At 40.4% G+C, this 15367-nt stretch overlaps 1 protein-coding gene across 9 annotated transcripts in view; it reads left to right on the forward strand.

The window, feature by feature from the left end:
• The window catches only part of LOC135462200 (dual specificity tyrosine-phosphorylation-regulated kinase 1A-like), a 52738-nt gene extending 38083 nt beyond the window's left edge, over window positions 1–14655 (forward strand). For 3 of the 9 annotated variants that reach the window (XM_064739605.1, XM_064739603.1, XM_064739604.1), the window contains exons 5-9: window positions 2836–3122; window positions 4958–5104; window positions 6610–6750; window positions 9221–9503; window positions 10362–14653. In XM_064739605.1, coding sequence (XP_064595675.1) covers window positions 2836–3122; window positions 4958–5104; window positions 6610–6750; window positions 9221–9503; window positions 10362–11146 — 1643 coding nt within the window. In that variant the 3' untranslated portion in view covers window positions 11147–14653. Of the gene's footprint in view, window positions 1–2835; window positions 3123–4957; window positions 5105–6609; window positions 6751–9220; window positions 9512–9849; window positions 9967–10361 lie in introns of all 9 variants that reach the window. The other 6 variants (XM_064739606.1, XM_064739607.1, XM_064739608.1 and 3 more) reach the window with 5 other exon arrangements.
• Window positions 14656–15367: the final 712 nt, after the last annotated feature.

Below are 15367 nucleotides of genomic sequence, written 5' to 3' on the forward strand. Positions count from 1 at the left end.
GCGAATGAATGAAGGAGCACACAGGTGAGGAAGGGGGTAAACAAGGTCTTGTAAACATTGTGTCCCCTAGAGCAGAATAGTCTGTTTTAATACTCTCGATATCAGATGTTGAAATCATTAATTATGGAAAGCCTTTTGGGCGATGTGTGTTGATATAAATGAATAGAAAGTATTGTATTGTATACCAGAGCCAAATAAATAATAAATATGATCCCTATATCTTCACCAGTTTGACCCTTCAACTACTGGTTGTTGCTTGTCTTCAACATTTTCAAGGAAAATGCCATGTGGAACACTAGCACGAAATGGTAGTTGGAAGTGTTGTTACATGATAGGCTCTGTGTGTAGATCAATAGAAATGTAGGATGCCAAATACTGCACACTGTACTAAGTAGAGTAGCGTGTCAATTCTGTGTTTTTTTTTTCTAGGTTGATACTGCCTACATTGAAGTTTGTAATGCATTTTATAGCAATTCCTGATAACTGCTCTTTTTTTTCTTCTCGTATATGACCTTGGGCTTGTTTCCTACCAGAAAGAACTGAGAGTAGACTGTCTTTTCATGGTTCATTATGTACATTTGCATTTGCCACTGTGAACGGACGTTGGACACATAACGTCATCATAGCGACAGTCTAGTTCAGTCGTTTTCAACCTGAGCTATCGCTGCTTACTGAAGAGATACAGTGTTTTACAGTGTTTATGTCAAGTGCAATCACTGGAGGCAGTGTGATCACTTATGGGAAACGATCGTCATGAGATGTAGCCAAAGTGAATGGTACTGTCTGTACCAATTGTTAAATCTTCCACAAATGATGAATAAAGCTACCTTGATTTTGGAGTGCCGGGTGCATCAAGATTTGATGACTGACAGTGGGCGAACAATTCTAGTGCCTGGAGCGCCCGCTTTTCGCCCTCCGTCCCTGAGGAAACATGTACTTCAGAGTCCAATCAAGTGAAGCTACATACATTCATCAATACAAAAAGCAACAACACAACCAATAGAGCTGTCCCCGCAACTGTCCCAACCAGCAGGGACCTAACCTTGTGAAAAGATTTTCGATGATAATAATACTACTACTAATAATAATACAACATGTACATCTTAGTATAAATAATGAAAAAAGATAAAACAAAAGTAAATGAATAAAAAAGTACATTTTAGGTTTTAACGTACCACCTTTAGATTCTGAAGAAGTAAAGTTAAGAAAGATGGGATTTTATCTAATTGGTTGATATAGTGAAAGCGTACATGCATGCATGTACATTTCAGGTGTTGTCTGTAGATCATTAATGTAATTTAAAGTAGCGTGATTGAAATGCTTGATAGGGAGGGGCATCTTTAACATGGATTGAGGGGCTGTTCCATAGTTTGATGCCTGTATGTGTAAAACTGTCATGTACTTTGTCCTTCCTTTAGGGAGGTAGATGTTATGTTGTGTTGATCTAAGAACAATATTGTGCAGCTGTTTGTTTGGAGGGAAAAGTTGTTTTAATATAGTTTGGACAGAGATTATGTAATGTTTTATAGATGACACAAAGAATTATGTACAGTAATTTACCATTTTATGAAAATGACAACCTAAAAAGGAAAGCACATTTTTACAACCTGTGGGAGCCTCTCACCAATGGGGTCACTGTGAGTTCAAGTCCAGCTCATGCTGGCTTCCTCTCCGACAGTACATGGGAAGGTCTGTCAGCAACCTGCAGATGGTCATGGGTTTCCCGTGCGATCTCTTGGTGCCAGCATTGCTTGTTGTTTGAATATTTAGTAGTTAAACGTCAGAGGCTTAGAAGTCTCCTTTAGGCCGCCAATTTACCAGTTTACATGTGTCATCGGGGCATGGCATTGCAGACAGATTTTGGCAGTCTATGACCATGCATGTAGGCATGGCGTTGTAGACAGGTTTTGTCAGTCTACGGCCATGCATGTAGGGATGGCGTTGCAGACAGGTTTTGTCAGTCTACGGCCATGCATGTAGGCATGGGGTTGCAGACAGGTTTTGGCAGTCTACAGCCATCAATGTAGGCATGACATGGCCCTCTAGTACGTGCCAAACTCTTCCTTTTAAAGTTGAGTTTCACAGAGCTTAAAGTCCACGATTACCACGATATATGTACATATTAAGGCGAAACTGAGAACGCATGTTAATCATATGGTAGGAATAAAACCTTAAGCAGAGTGATGTCACAATGAATATTCAAGAGGAAAGGAGGCTTTTTATTGGACATGCCTAAATCATGGCGAGACTTTAAATGTTCCTCGAATCGGTGGATTTTGTTGAAAATGACGACATTTAATATTATTTTTCTGTCTCAAGAAAACTTGAAGAAAAAAAAAAATACAGCGCCTTCATTTCAGGTATAGGTTGTATACAGGTAAACATGTTCTTTCCTTTTGAATGAAAGGTTAGGTATGCAGAGTGCTAACACAGTCTGAGTAGCCTGGCGACATGCAACACTCACCAGAGGTACACCCATTGAGAAAAGCTAGCCTTGTCTTACACTAATTCAGTAGCAGTGCATATGCATTGAGAAAAGCTAACCTGGTGTGATACCACCTCACCAGAGGTACATATGTGTTTGCAAAAGCTTGCCTGGTCTAATGCTTACTGACCTGAAGTACGTGTTCACGTGTTGAGAAAAGCAGTCCTTGTCTAATGCTAACCCACCAGAGGGACAAATGTGTTTTGAAAAGCCTAGCCTGGTGTAAGCACTACTTCAACAGATATACATGTGTTGAGAAAAACTAGCTTTGTCTAATACTAACTCACCGGAAGTAAATATACCTTAAGATAGGATAGTCTTGTCTAATGCTAACTTTCTTCTTGTTTCAGTGAAACTCAAGAGACATTTCATGTTCAGGAACCATCTGTGTTTGGTGTTTGAGCTGCTGTCCTACAATCTCTATGATTTGTTACGGAACACAAACTTTAGGGGAGTGTCTTTAAATTTGACCCGAAAGTTTGCCCAGCAGTTGTGCACAGCATTACTATTCCTGGCTACCCCGGAGCTGAATATAATACACTGCGACTTAAAGCCAGAGAACATTTTATTGTGTAACCCAAAGAGAAGTGCGATCAAAATAGTGGATTTTGGCAGCTCTTGTCGATTAGGACAAAGGGTAAGTAACCATCTGTGTCTTGGATACATCTTGACAAATTTGAATACACCTGTTGTTTTGTTTTTTTTACCTTCTCCAGCTACCAATGCAGGTAGTGCTGAAGTTAACTCACTGCTTCCTTGATCCTGATGTAAGGACTGACCCATTGATATAACAGTGATCCAGAAGTTGAAAACACATTTTCCTTTTACATGCTGCAAGTGAAAATGCATTTGTGACATTTGAAACAGTTGCCTCAGCGCATTTGGGACAGTTGCCTATGTGCAGTAGGAACAGTTGCATTAGTACAGTTGGGACAGTTGCTGCTGTGCATTTGGGACAGTTGCCTCTGTGCAGTCGGGACAGTTGCCTCAGAGCAGTTTTGACAGTTGCCTCAGAGAAGTTGGCTCAGTTGGGACAGTTGCCTTGGCCCAGTTGGGACAGTTGCCTCAGCGCAGTTGGGATACATACAAGTAGTTATAGTATTGTTTCTGGGAATTTAATTTCTTTTGTTTGAGTTCCCCTAATTTTGAAATAAACAACACTACTTAATGTGTTGTGAGAATCAGAACAAAATATTATATTGGTTACACTGGTTTTAACTATGAACATTTACACAGCTTGTGGAAGGATGTGTTAAAGAAAAGTGGATTATTTGTTCTTATTTTTAGCAAGAATGTATGCCAATCAAAATACCTAACAAATAAATTGAAAATCACATGTCCTAAACCTTGTAATAGGCAGGACATTTTACCCATGGAAAGTTTGGTACTTGTGTGCAGCCATGATGTGCTTTTGGTGCCTGTAGATGTAGTTGATTTTTGGAGCAAAAATCTTGGTATCAGGATAATGGAAGAAGGAATAAGTAGTACAGAAACCACAAGCAACAGTTGATTGATGAAAAAAATCAACAAGGCGCGGGGAACTGCGGTGATTATTTTTAAGAATCAGCTGTTGTGAGTTGTTTCTCCTGCTTAAACAAGTTTGTAGTAACGTAACAACCACCAATTCTTTTTCAAGAAGCACATGGTGTCATTTCAAAATAATAAAAAAAAAAGTTACATCACAATTAGTATCAATGAATGCGTTATCGTGCCAGCTGAACCGCAGGAGTTGCATAGTGGAATATAATATGTAGCATATGTAGATCTTTCTTGACAATGTTACATGAAGTTTTAGTGCAACAGTGTTACAGCTTTAAGCCACTGGGATTCCAGTCAGTTGTACTCTATATGGATTACTGCTGGGTGTGTAACATTGTGACTCTTTCCCTGATTAGTTATGCGGGAGAGTAAATCTGAATTGATTGAAGCTTACACATAATCTGGGAAAGTCTGATAGTAGATTATACAATTTCTATCACATTGACATAACCAAGCCTTGAGATTTCCAAAATGTTTGCTATCAGATTTCAAAAAATTAGACCTACCAGTTCACTTTACTGTTCATATTTGTGCCTAAGAGAATTGATGACGCTACTCGCACTCCCAACATTTGGTGTATTTGAAATAAAGGCGAAGAACAAAACTGTCAGAGAGTGAATTTCACATTTATCAGAAGCTAATGGACGCTTCATATATAACATTCTTGTTATCTGTTAGACAAAGGATTGACCTCACAACAAATGTTTAAAATCGTCTAAAAGGAGAAGGTTTTAAAGCCTTGTGTTTGTGAGTTTGAATCCATCTCTACCATATACCAGTCGAAGGTGCTCTCATGTAGTACAAGTCATCACCCATCACTACCTTAACCACAAACTTGCAAGCGTGGATTCTTGAAAAATAATAAACTGTGCAGATAATAGCGTGTTTTAACAGCAAACGTTAAACTCTGAGTACTTGTCTTCTTTTTTGCAGATATATCAGTATATACAGAGTCGGTTTTACCGTTCTCCAGAGGTACTTTTAGGCATTCCATACGACCTGGCAATTGACATGTGGAGCCTTGGCTGTATTCTGGTGGAAATGCACACAGGGGAACCCTTATTTGCTGGCTCAAATGAGGTATTTCTTCATTTTCGGGCTATCTTTCAATTGTTGTTGTTAAAGCAGTGATCACTTGGGAAAGCTTAGTAAATCATATTTTCCATAGGAGGTTATGACATCATTATTCTGGGGGAATTTAGGAAAACTTGATTGAAAAAGTTTTGTGAAAGTGGAGGGTAGTCTGTTGGAGAAAGGTATGGCTGGCCTCTATCAAGAGATCTGACTGGCCTTAACAAGATGGTAATTTATTACTGTACAGAACAAATAGGAAGCGGAACTGTTGGCCTTTGGGGGTTGATAGGTGGCAGCGTAAAAGATCATGTTGCTTTGTGCACTTAGTGATACTGTTGCTTTGTGCACTCGGTGATACTGTTGCTTTGTGCACTCGGTGATACTGTTGCTTTGTGCATGGGGTGATACTGTTGCTTTGTGCATGTGGTGATACTGTTGCTTTGTGCACTCGGTGATACTGTTGCTTTGTGCATGGGGTGATACTGTTGCTTTGTGCACTCGGTGATACTGTTGCTTTGTGCACTTAGTGATACTGTTGCTTTGTGCATGGGGTGATACTGTTGCTTTGTGCATGGGGTGATACTGTTGCTTTGTGCACTTAGTGATACTGTTGCTTTGTGCACTCGGTGATACTGTTGCTTTGTGCACTCGGTGATACTGTTGCTTTGTGCACTCGGTGATACTGTTGCTTTGTGCACTCGGGGATACTGTTGCTTTGTGCACTCGGTTATACACACAATCTTCCCAGTCAGGAGAGACTTGCCAATTCCTCGGCGAGCAATTCCAGTGGAGTCATTTTGGGGGATAGTGTGATATTCTGATTAAGCTCCAGATGTCATCAGTTTGTGATTACTATACCCTTCTAACATCCTGCAGGAACCAGCAGTCAGATTCATGTCCCTGATTCATGTTCTGATTCAAAGCCCTGTTTTAAGTTCATTTAATTACATGTGAGATGTGCAGCAGCATATCTGTACTGAGTGCTAAGTGGATTGTTTCGAAGAAGGTTCACATCAGTGTTGGTTTCTTGCAATGTCACCTTCTCTGTAGAGTTCTGTTTACCAGTTGCCAGACAGACTTTGACCCTTGTGTAATTTACCTCTTGAGCAGAAAGGCTTAATATTGATGGTTACTGAGCATATTTCTCTGATAATATTGTGCTTTGATTGATCGACATTCTGACGTACTTGGGTCTGAGTTAACTTTTATTAACATCATATTTCAGAAATGATTGAGCTGAATAAAACTTAAAGTGAGATCATTTGTCACCTGTCTAACACATAGAGATGGAATTTCCCAGGAAATCTGGATTCCTCCAACCAGCAACCAGAGTTTCTCTGACCATAAACCAGGGTTTCTCCGACCATAAACCAGGATTTATGTGAAAACCTCTTCAGGACAGCAGTCCAGTAAATAGATAAAGGATAAAGGATGTGATGAGCCCTAGAACAGAGAGCTTATAGAAGTGTTATTGTTTGCCTAGGCATTAATAATGTCCATTTTTGTTCCAGTTTGATCAGATGATGAAAGTGGTGGAGGTTTTGGGTATGCCTCCGAAGCACATCTTGGATCAAGCAACAAAAGCAAGACGGTATTTCGATCAGTTACCAGACGGAACATACGTCTGTAAAAAACCAAAAGATGGGAAAAAAGTAAGTCCAGTGCATTTATAATAAGGACTCTCGTTTAAGGTGTAAATAATCACATAATTGTGATTTTTTTTTTTTTTTTTGATTGGTGTTTTACGCCGTACTCAAGAATATTTCACTTATACGACGGCGGCCAGCATTATGGTGGGTGGAAACCGGGCAGAGCCCGGGGGAAACCCACGACCATCCGCAGGTTGCTGGCAGACCTTCCCACGTACGGCCGGAGAGGAAGGCAGCATGAGCTGGTCTTGAACTCACAGCGACCGCATTGGTGAGAGGCTTCTGGGTCATTACGCTGCGCTAGCGCGCTAACCGACTGAGCCACGGAGGCCCCCACATAACTGTGGATTGTGTGACTATCAATTACCAGATGGAATATATGTCTGTAAAAAGCCAATTGATGGGGAAAAGTCCAGTGCATTCATAATTAGGCAGGGTGCGCACAGTCCGTGAAACTCCTTGAAAGTGCTTGAAAAACACAATTTCATTTTCAAGTACTTGAAAACCATAAAAAAGACATACTCCTGGAAACTTCTTAAAAATCTTAGTTTGTCCCGAACTTAAATATTGTCTGCCGACCACCGAGTCTGTATATCGGGAGCTCGCTGATAATTCTCCCATAATCAAGGCTTCTCCTGGCACTCACCATTGTCACAAATTTAGAACAATTTTTCGAAATGGCGATAAAATTTGAAAAAATGCAAATGTTTTTGGTGACAAATTTAGTTACTGAAGAAAAAATACAAACTTTATACAGAATCTACCAAGAGAGTTTGGGGGTTTTTAGCAGATTTTTGCAATTTTTCTTACGAAAATAATTCACTTACTTTCAATTCAAACGGCCTCATCTCGAAGAAACAACAACAACAACACGGTTGCATGGCAATTACGTGACAAAAATCTACTAAGGGGTTTCAGCATTGTTGCTAGTTGACTTACATTAAATAACGCTTGAAATTATTTTTGTTAAAGAATGAATGAGAATCATGGCATTTTGGGGAATGCCTTTCATCGCCAATTGTAAAAAAAAAAAAAATTATCAAGGGAAGTAAATCAAGGTAGAGTTACACCTGTAAATGAAGTTACCTCAAATGAAAAATTTAAACTTTTCCTCTTAATTAACTATTTTTTGGGATCTGAAGTAAATTAAATGTTTCAGAATATGTGCCGTTACGTAAATGTGTACACAGTCTGGTTTTCTTCCGTCAGACTGTATCACGCCAAAGTACTGATCATAATGTTGCATTTAAATAAACTGAATTTACAAAAATAATTTCGGAACAAATTTTTCTAATAGATGAAATTACATTTTACTAGGATCTTACAGATAGGTTGAAAAAAAGGATTGATTTTCTTTTCTCTAGAAACAAAAACATGCTGCCAAGCATTGGTCCATTATTTTGAAGGCAATTGTTCTAAAGGTAACATTTGATAAACTCCAGAGATAGCTGGAAGAGACCAAACAGATTCTAGCAGCTACGCCAAGGCAGATAAAAACGAATTACAGGAGGAGACCTACAAGAGTCATGGCTGCTAAGGAAGCATCACTAAAGAAAAAGTATTAACTACAAAATCTGAAGAGTGGCTATAGTGACTGGCTAAAAAAAAAAAACTGACCCAGAGGAAGCCCTGCATAATGATACGTGGCGTTCATTTTTTTTTACTGAGCCAAGGCCGTATCAAAGAATGTGTCCCATTACAGAGGTCAAGGGCAGATATTTCTTGCAAAAGCAAGCATACTATTCAATATACATGCATGCAAATTAAAGCATCTATAATTCAGACTTAAAATATAGTCCACAATGTGCACCATGGTATGTTTAAACTGGCCTTGAAAATGATAAAAAACTCCTTGAAAACTCTTTGAATCAATTACCAGATGGAATATCTCTGTAAAAAGTCAAAAGATGGGAAAAAAGTAAGTCTAGTGCATTCATAATTAGGACTCTTAGTTAACGTCTAACTGGTGTGAAATAAATAAGTCCATACACCACATACTTCTCACTACAGCCACATCCCATGTTGTTTTAAACTCCTGTCAATAGCTAATGTGGAATTTGATTGGACCATGAATCATGCATATTTATGAAGGAAAGTTTAGGGCTTGGAAGTGTTAATATGGCTCTGTATGTCAAGGTAGATAATGTTGGATATCACTAGCTTAATCAAAGATTATGTTGGATATCACGAGCTGGATCAAATACAGATGGATATCAGTGTGCCAGTTGAACAAAATATGCATTTAAACTTGGGGCAGAAAAGGCTAATACTACTAAATAGTTAATGACTACAGCTCCTGCTGTCAGAGGCTGTGCTTCCTACATAATCACTAATTATATGTTGTCCCACTTAACATGATCTCCTCAAGAATTACAGAGTGTTATAGAGTGTTTGTTGTGTTAAGAATCTCCCATGCCTTGCTGTCAGTCAGTACTGAGTGGTAATGTATTTTTGTACACCTTTCTAACTTCAGTACAAGTCCCCAGGCTCAAGAAAATTACATGATGTGATTGGGGCAGAGAATGGAGGCCCTGGAGGGAGAAGGGCAGGAGAGACTGGGCACACAGTCGCAGATTATCTCAAATTTAAAGACTTGATATTGCGAATGTTAGACTTTGATCCAAAGACTCGCATCACACCTTACTATGCGTTGCAGCATAACTTCTTCAAAAAGACGACAGATGAGTCTACGAACACATCCAACAGTACGTCTACAAGTCCTGCAATGGAGCAGAATAGTGTGTCCAGCCCCACAGGTGTGACAGTGAGCTATCTTCATACTTCATACACTTTGTAAATGGGAAATCTAACCTCAATCATGATGTACATGTAGTAATGTCATCCCCTGCTGCAGCCCATGGTTTTCTTTACTTCAGTACACTTTTATGTAATCCATGGCCTTGTCAGCCCTTTAGCTCAAACTTTCCTCAGTCATACAGAGAAATGTTGTGTCCGTGTACATGTAGGTGATTTAGGATGTCGGCTTGTTTCTTGGCAGACATTGTAATTGACCCATCTACTCATCTCTAGTTGTCACCTCTTTATCTTGCCTGTCAAACCTCACTGAGTTCTAGTGCAATTTGGGCCTCGCTTACATTGTAGGGAAGGCAGTGAAGCTATTTGAAATAGACCGCGTCAGGGGTCAGTTTGAAATGGTCATTTCCACTGGGTGAGAGGATTACAGGGACTGGCCAAACAAGTGTGTTACAACAGCCCTAGGTCTGCCTCTAGTTCTATTACTCCATTTACTTGTAAACCTCTTTCAGACATGTACACACAAATTCTTTCAGACCCTCCTACTATATGACTTGGCTCACTGCTCACTCAGTAACATGTCTCTGTTTGTCTGTTCTGCTGTTGTGTGCTTCCTTTGCTCATTGTATTAAGTCAAGTGTTCTGTCAGAATTTAAGTAATTGGGGAATAGTGTTGACTACTTAAGGTAACTTTACCGACTTCTGTTACGTAATTTTCTCAGATCTTGTCAAGTTACTAGTAATGTTAAAAATTGCGATATCTGTGGTGTAGATAGTAAATGTTGGCTTTGCTTCTCAGTGTTCTGAACAGGACAGTTTGCATTTGGGGTTTACTGATGGTTGCTTACATATCTTTTCAGTAAGTTCTCAGGGCAGTGGTCGCGCACGGTCCGACCCAACACACCAGCACCACTCGCAGCTCCATGTGCACTCGCATTCAGCTCACCAGGGGCATGGAGTGCAGTACACGACTATGGAGTGCGAGAGCCCAGGCTCCCAGCAGCAGCAGCAGCTGCCTCGCGGACATCACCCTCTGCAGCAAGTTTATCAGTGGAATTCAGACGTACAGCATGTGCAGGGCCGCCACAGTAATGGCTCGCATGGAACACACTCACATTCCTCGCATCATCATCGTCAACACCATTCTCAGCAGTCACAACTTCATCACTCGCCATTGTCGTCATCGTCACAGGTCACTTCCAGCCATCTGGCTCATACCAGCATGCATGGCAGCTCTCAGAGCCTGCCCCTGAGTGGTGGAACGCCTGGCTCTGATCCCAGCCTTGCCTTCATGACTCCTCAAGTCCATAATACGTCTGCGTCTTCCTCTGCAATGTCAGTGGAAGTGGTGGGACCCCAGCCCCATGTGAGTCTTGGCTCAACTCACTTACATTCAAACATGGACCCTCCCCAGCTGGCGGGCACTGTTAACATGCAGCTGGCTGGCTATCCAGCTGCTCAGTTTGGTCAATATCAGCACAACGCCTGGTCAGCACCAGGCTTTCCATTCAGCTTAACCTCAAACAATGCTAACTTAAGTCTCAGTGAGACGAGTAGTCAGCGCTCAAGAACAACTGCTGAGCGAGGGGACGACTCTCCTATGGTCGGGGTCTGTGTACAGCAAAGCCCAGTTGCCAGTCATTGACACAAACTGGCCAACTTTAGGAGAGAAGGCTTTCAATTGGTGTCACTGTGATGTAGAAATGTGTGGTAAATATGCTGGCAGATGCTGTGTATTTGTTCTTGTGGTGTGTAGTCAAAAACAAACACAAGACACTGCACCCTGCAATAAATACCAAGAAGGGAGAAGCCATGTGTGATATGCTAGTGCTCGATACTGTTGTTGTAGCAATCTATCTGCGGTTGTTGAGGATGGATGTTGCTGCAGTTAGGCACTAGTCTAACTCAGGACTGGATTGCAGATGTGTGTCAATTCTGTTGGAAGATCAAGAGAAGAAAAGCCTTGTTCAAATAAACGGGCAGACTCAAAGTCATGAATTAAAAAACACATGATCTCATAATTATTCAAACAGAATATCCCGGTTTTGCATGGAAGGGCTTGGTGTTATGGTGGTGAAATTAATTTTATTTCTGCCAAGCCAGCCTTTTCTGTAGACTAGCTGCTAATCATGATTTACAAGTTTTCAATGATTGTGAGCAGGGCACTCCCCACTACAGAGGCATTGGTTGCAGTTATGACAAGCAATTATAAAATTAGGATATAAAACGTTTATGCTACAGTGTACTGAATTGCCAAAAGGTGGGTCCTGGATATTCATTAGGACTTAATCTGTACAGGAACATTTGATCATTGTAAATAGACATGACGGCTATTTTGGCAATCCTGTTCACTTGTCCGTGCGTGTAAGTTTGTGTACGGGGACCTTATTGGCCTTCTCATCTTGTGGACACACTCGGCTGGGCTGTCTAGATGGTTACATTTCCTACAGCATGATTCTTATCTCAAAAAAGCTAGTCAGGACAGAGAGTGGGGCCCTTGCAGTAGCCTTCTGTGTCACAGCAGGAGTCTCCCAGATCAGCAGCCCCAGAGGTGTACATAGTGTAGATACAAAGAGATTTTAATGTGTGCGTGTGAGTGTGTGTTCAAAATGGGGACATTATCAAATTCCAAGGCCACTGTAATATCAAGGTGGCATGTGTTTAGCCGATATATGAAGTGACTGCCAAACACCATAGTATACATGTCTTGCAGTGTTTCTGACAGGCATCACAAGTCTGGAGTAGCTGTGCAAGGTTTGTACAGGTCTGAACAGCATGGTGTGGTTACAGATGCTGTCTGGCAGAGAGAGGAAAGCGGCCACAGCTGGGCAGGTAATGTCACCATTGACTAAGGCGGATCAGAACTGAAAGGACAAACTTTTAACTGTATAATACACAAGGAACATGTTATTGTCACTTATTTATTAAACTTGAAAATGACCAAGATTTTAGATAATGTTGTTGAACTATGAAGATAAGATTTTTCTAAGAAGATGTGTTAAAACACTATTGCTGAATGATAAATTCTTCCTGAGAGAACTTCGTAAATTGATTGCTACGATTATTATTTCTGGACTGTCCATTTTTTTTTTTTTTCATTTTGATGTATTTGTCAGTTTTATTATTTATCACACTTCAGTCTTAATTTTCTGTTGGAGTATACATATTTTATATAAACAGGTATAAAGGATGTACATTTTAAGCAGTAAAATTTTTAATCCTGACAGTGTTTTATTTTAAAGATAAATGTTTTATCCTCTGTTTTTCTTGTGATTTTCCGATAGCCGGTTATGAAGAATTGCTTTGCTTTGAAATTTTTACTGCTGCTGTGTGAGGGAAAGTTCTCTGTAAGGAAAGTTCTATATCTGTATATTAATTTGTACTTCTAGCACATTCAGGTAGAATACTTTCCTTCATTGTCTCAAATGCAACAGCTTGTCAATGTTTTGATTATAATGCACCCTATTGAATAAGACTTGTGCGGAGAGCCTGTAGGTAGTGAGCAGGTTTAATATAACATCAACTTTATCAGCAGTCACTGTTTCTTTTTCGTGTTTGCTGCATCATGATGAATATGGGAAGTGTGCTTCACCTTGATGTAAGTTTAAGTCTACAGAAACTTTTAAAGTAGAAGTAACCAATGTCCAACTAGAAGTCTGTAACTCTCGCTTATGTCAGCTATAAGCCGCAGTACACAAGTTATAGCCTTCTCTCTCCAAACACATACACAGCTAAAAAAAAAAAAAAACTTATGCTGGACGGAAAGAGAGTCTACTGGCATCCTTAAAATGGAAGTTTGCCATCAAATTTCAGGTTGTGTTTATTATGCATTGTGTAATCAGTGTATGCACAAGGTCTGGAAAACCTTGAAATTCCTGGAAATTTCAGTGACTTCACCAGGTCTGGAAACACCTTCATATTGAGAACCAAGGCGGTCTCAAATACAGAACATATATATAAAATTGTTTGATGTACTACTTTGTACTAGTACTTGAAAGTTGAACTATGGTAATTTTACATTGTTTTAAGCTTGTACATGTATAACTTTGGCACATTTCTTCGAAGTCGCCTGGGAAATTTGAATTTTTCAAGGTGTGATATATTTTCAGTAAGATCTTGTGAATGTCCACTGACATCGTTCAACACACACATCACCAGTTTGTGCCTGTTGGTGGTAATGAATAAACGGCTACAAACAATACACACATCACCAGTTTCTGCCGGTTTGTGATGATGAATAAACGGCTACAAACAATACACACATCACCAGTTTCTGCCGGTTTGTGGTGATGTATAAATGGCTACAAACAACACACACATCGCCAGTTTGTGCCTGTTGGTGGTAATGAATAAACGGCTACAAACAATACACACATCACCAGTTTCTGCCGGTTGGTGGTAATGAATAAACGGCTACAAACAACACACACATCACCAGTTTCTGCCGGTTTGTGGTGATGAATAAACGGCTACAAACAACACACACATCACCAGTTTCTGCCGGTTTGTGGTGATGAATAAACGGCTACAAACAATACACACATCACCAGTTTGTGCCTGTTGGTGGTAATGAATAAACGGCTACAAACAATACAAACATCACCAGTTTCTGCCGGTTTGTGATGATGAATAAAGGGCTACAAACAACACACACATCACCAGTTTCTGCCGGTTTGTGATGATGAATAAGTGGCTACAAACAACACACACATCACCAGTTTCTGCCGGTTTGTGGTGATGTATAAACGGCAACAAAATGCACACGTCACCAGTTTGTGTGCCTGTGGTGATGGAAGAGCGGCTACAAACAATCCACACATCACCAGTTTCTGCCGGTTTTGTGATTGTATCACAATACAGTAGTCCCTGCAAGGATTCAGTGTTGTGTGGCTGACCTAATGGAAATTCTAACACTTGCAGAAATCAGCATTAGTGGGGAGTTCATGAAGAATTGACAGACAATAGCTAGGCTTCCTTAGCAGTATCTCACACAGCAGCACCTCTATTACTAGTCTCTTAACCATCATTCAGCAATATTGTCAAGTTGTAGATAATTGTACAGAGCAGTGAAAATTGTCAAAGGCTGATTTTGAGGGGAATGCTGTTATTAAAACAAAGCAATGATAGATTATATTGCCTTTTTTTTTTTTCATGTGTTGAACATAGATACTTACCCTAAATGGCCTAGAATTTCACCCACAAAATATTATTCTGTTGGAAAATTATGAGTGTCAACACCAAAAATATCATCCCATGCTCAAAGCAAATCCCGAAACACCTTCCTAAAATCAGTATAATTTTCAGAATCCGGAAGAAATGAGCAAGTTAGTCAGGGATCAAATTCGTGGTCATTTTTGGGGTATTAGAGACTGCAGTCAGTCCAGCAGCACATCTAACTGCAGGAGGTCTCTGTGGCTGAGGTGGTTAGCATGCCAGCGTGGCACTATGACCCAGGATCCTCTGACCAATGCAGTCGCTGTGAGTTTTTCCGGTCTTCCTCCCCTATGTGGGAAGGTCTGTAGCAATGGTCGTGGGTTTCCTCCCACCATAATGCTGGCCAGCATCATGTAGGTGAATATTCACGAGTAGCTTGTCAACATGGTGTAATAACCCAAGAGCCTCCTATCAATGCGGCTGCTGTGAGCTCAGTTCATGGTGGCTTCCTCTCAGGCTGCATGTGGGAAGGTCTGCCAGCAAAAAGCAGATGGCAGTGGGTTTCCCCTGGGCTCTGCCTAGTTTCCTTCCACCATAATGCTGGCCGCTGTCATGTAAGGGTAATATTCTTAAGTATGGCGTAAAACACCAATCAAATAACTGCAGACGAAGTGCCAAATGAGCAGAGTGTGGTTTGTTTGGTAAAATGCCT

The sequence above is a fragment of the Liolophura sinensis genome, chromosome 1, assembly GCF_032854445.1.
Source record: "Liolophura sinensis isolate JHLJ2023 chromosome 1, CUHK_Ljap_v2, whole genome shotgun sequence".
In the NCBI taxonomy this organism is placed as follows: Eukaryota; Metazoa; Mollusca; class Polyplacophora; order Chitonida; family Chitonidae; genus Liolophura; species Liolophura sinensis.